The sequence below is a fragment of the Penaeus chinensis genome, chromosome 41 (assembly GCF_019202785.1).
Source record: "Penaeus chinensis breed Huanghai No. 1 chromosome 41, ASM1920278v2, whole genome shotgun sequence".
NCBI classification, from domain to species: domain Eukaryota; kingdom Metazoa; phylum Arthropoda; class Malacostraca; order Decapoda; family Penaeidae; genus Penaeus; species Penaeus chinensis.
Genome location: NC_061859.1, coordinates 9,375,240 through 9,377,739, shown reverse-complemented (window position 1 = coordinate 9,377,739; position 2,500 = coordinate 9,375,240). Strand labels below are relative to the sequence as shown.

The window sequence follows — 2,500 nt, the reverse complement described above, 5'->3', positions numbered from 1 at the left end:
TTTAATTATATCATTGCACAAACAATGTTAGTTTATCACTTTAATATCAGACGTGAATGGTAGCTTACGCTATAAATAGCAAGGATGAAAATATGTAGTCTGGAAGCTCGATATCCAAAAGAGTGACAATGCACAATATATATGAATGCTATGTTACCTGTATTAGCACCTGAGGATCCGGACCAGCGGCAGCGAGAGCATAAAGCAAGAGATGGTCGTCCTGCCACGCCAGGTGGGCGTGACGGCCGTCTCCCATGTGAACCCGGCAACTTAACCCACCGAGACCGGTTCCTCCGCCGGTTCTCGGCTGGGACTGCTCCATGAAGCCACTGGCCACAAACGACTCCCGCAGACTCATGTTCGCGTTGGTGGAAGGCGTAGAGCACCCGCTTCGATTCGACGTATCGCTGTCCGAGTCTTGCATGCCAGAAGTATTAGCAGGCATTGGCGACACGTTCAGGCGTTCACTGGTGGTGCTTATAGGAACACGAGACTCGGATATATTTGTTTCACTCAACAAGTTTGTAATTTTTTGTGTTGGTAACAGTTCTTTCAGGTGAGCCTCGTGCATGAGAACGTGATCAATATTCTTGGCTTTCTGAACCTTTTCCTGCAGCGTTGTGACCGTATCCTCCATCTCCAGCAGGCTTTCATTCGCCACACTCAGGCACATGAGCCTTACAAGAGCAGTCTTGAAGTGAAACGAGGTTTTCTGATGAAGTTCTCTCGCCTCATGAATGACAGTGGCCGCGTCGGAACCAAAGCCCTCCTTCTTCTCCTCCAAGAGCGTGGCCGTTGTGACTACGGAGTGTCCATCACGAAGGTGCCCCGTCAGGAGGCAGAGTCCACACACTCCTGTTCGGCAGTGCCTGCACCAGTAGGTCAAGGGTTCCCCGTGTTCTGCACAGTGCTCTACCTACAGAGAACAAACGAGCTATATCTAACCAGACACTGGGCGATTGTTGTGCATTAGTGGTTAGGGTTTGTGAAACTATCAGTGAATTCATGTTGTGTCAGAATGATAAAATGTCGTAAAAAGAAATTGGTGATTATCGATAGTCTATAACGCAAGCCCTCGTTATTCTAAAACATTAGTTATTTGAAGATAACGATGAATATCGCAATTTTCAGCAAGAGTTTTCATCTACGGCAGTAATAAAAGGTACAGTTAATAATAAACTCTATTTTTGTATCTACAGAGTGATATAAATATATTCTTTTGTTTTTATATCTGTATACATGCGTGTGTTCGTGTACATGTGTCCTTGTGGTTCTCAACCAGATGTGTAGTCCCTCAGTGAACAAACCAGCCAGGAAATAATCACTGAAGAACTACTATCAAATAACTGAAAATGTGATTTTTGAACCGAAGTGACATAACACGAACCAGCCTACTCGAAAACAACTTAACCGTCCTTTTCTCACTTCAAGAAACATAACACCCACAAAGACCTTTATAAGGTAATAACCAATATAATATAGAACACCCTTACATAGAAAAAGAAGCTTCCTACCTGATAGTCGAGGTAAGTCGTGGACAGGCTCAGCAAACTGAAGTTGACAGGAAGGCTATAAATTGACAAGAATGGATGACACGTTCGGCAGATGGGGCATGACAAGGGTTTCTCCGTGGCTGCGTTCTTGACTGAAGTGACACAAGCACGGCAGAGGGTATGGCCGCACGGAAGCACGAGAGGGTCCCGTGATCCAGTTACGTACACTTCGGAACAAACGGCGCATGTAACCGCGTCCTCCATCTCGATGGAAAAAAAAGTTATAAAAAAACGGTAATAAATAGAGTATTAAGGATAAAGATAAGAACAGTAATAGAGTATTGGTAATGAATAAAATTAGTAGTAGTAATAACACTGATAATAACAGTAATAATACTAATGATGATACCAAGACAGTAAGCGTAATGATAATAAAATGAGTTATAAAACGATGACAAAATAGTGATGATACTGATATTAATAATAATAAAAATAACAATTATAATAATAATGGTAATTATGATGATATTAACGATGATGATAACAAGAGAATCATCACAAAATACTAATAATAATAAAATGATATAATAATTACAATAATGATAATAGAAGTAAGAAAGATTACAAAAAAAAAAAAATAATAATAATAATAATAATGATGGTAAAATAATTATAACAATCATGATAGTATTAATGGTAGTAATAATAATAGTAATAATAACTATTATTATTATAAAATAATAAAAAATATCAATAATGATAATAAAAATAATATCAATAATGATAATAAAAATAATAACATTAATAATGATCATAACAATGATAATGATAAAACTGATGATGCTAATGATGATAATAATGATAATAATTATCATAACGACGATAATAATTATAACGACGATAATAATTACAACGACGATTATGATAATAGCGATAATGATAATAACGATAATGATAATAACGATAAGGATAATGACGATAATCATAACGATAATGATAATCACGAA

The 2,500-nt window shown here is 37.7% G+C and overlaps 1 protein-coding gene across 2 annotated transcripts in view; it reads right to left on the bottom strand.

The window, feature by feature from the left end:
* Nucleotides 1-2,500, bottom strand: part of LOC125047678 — a 6,158-nt gene that overhangs the window by 1,870 nt on the left and 1,788 nt on the right. For both annotated transcript variants that reach the window (XM_047646035.1, XM_047646034.1), the window contains exons 2-3: nucleotides 1,515-1,757; nucleotides 158-916 (exon numbers count right to left, since the gene is read on the bottom strand). In XM_047646035.1, coding sequence (XP_047501991.1) covers nucleotides 158-916; nucleotides 1,515-1,757 — 1,002 coding nt within the window. The remainder of the gene's footprint in view (nucleotides 1-157; nucleotides 917-1,514; nucleotides 1,758-2,500) is intronic.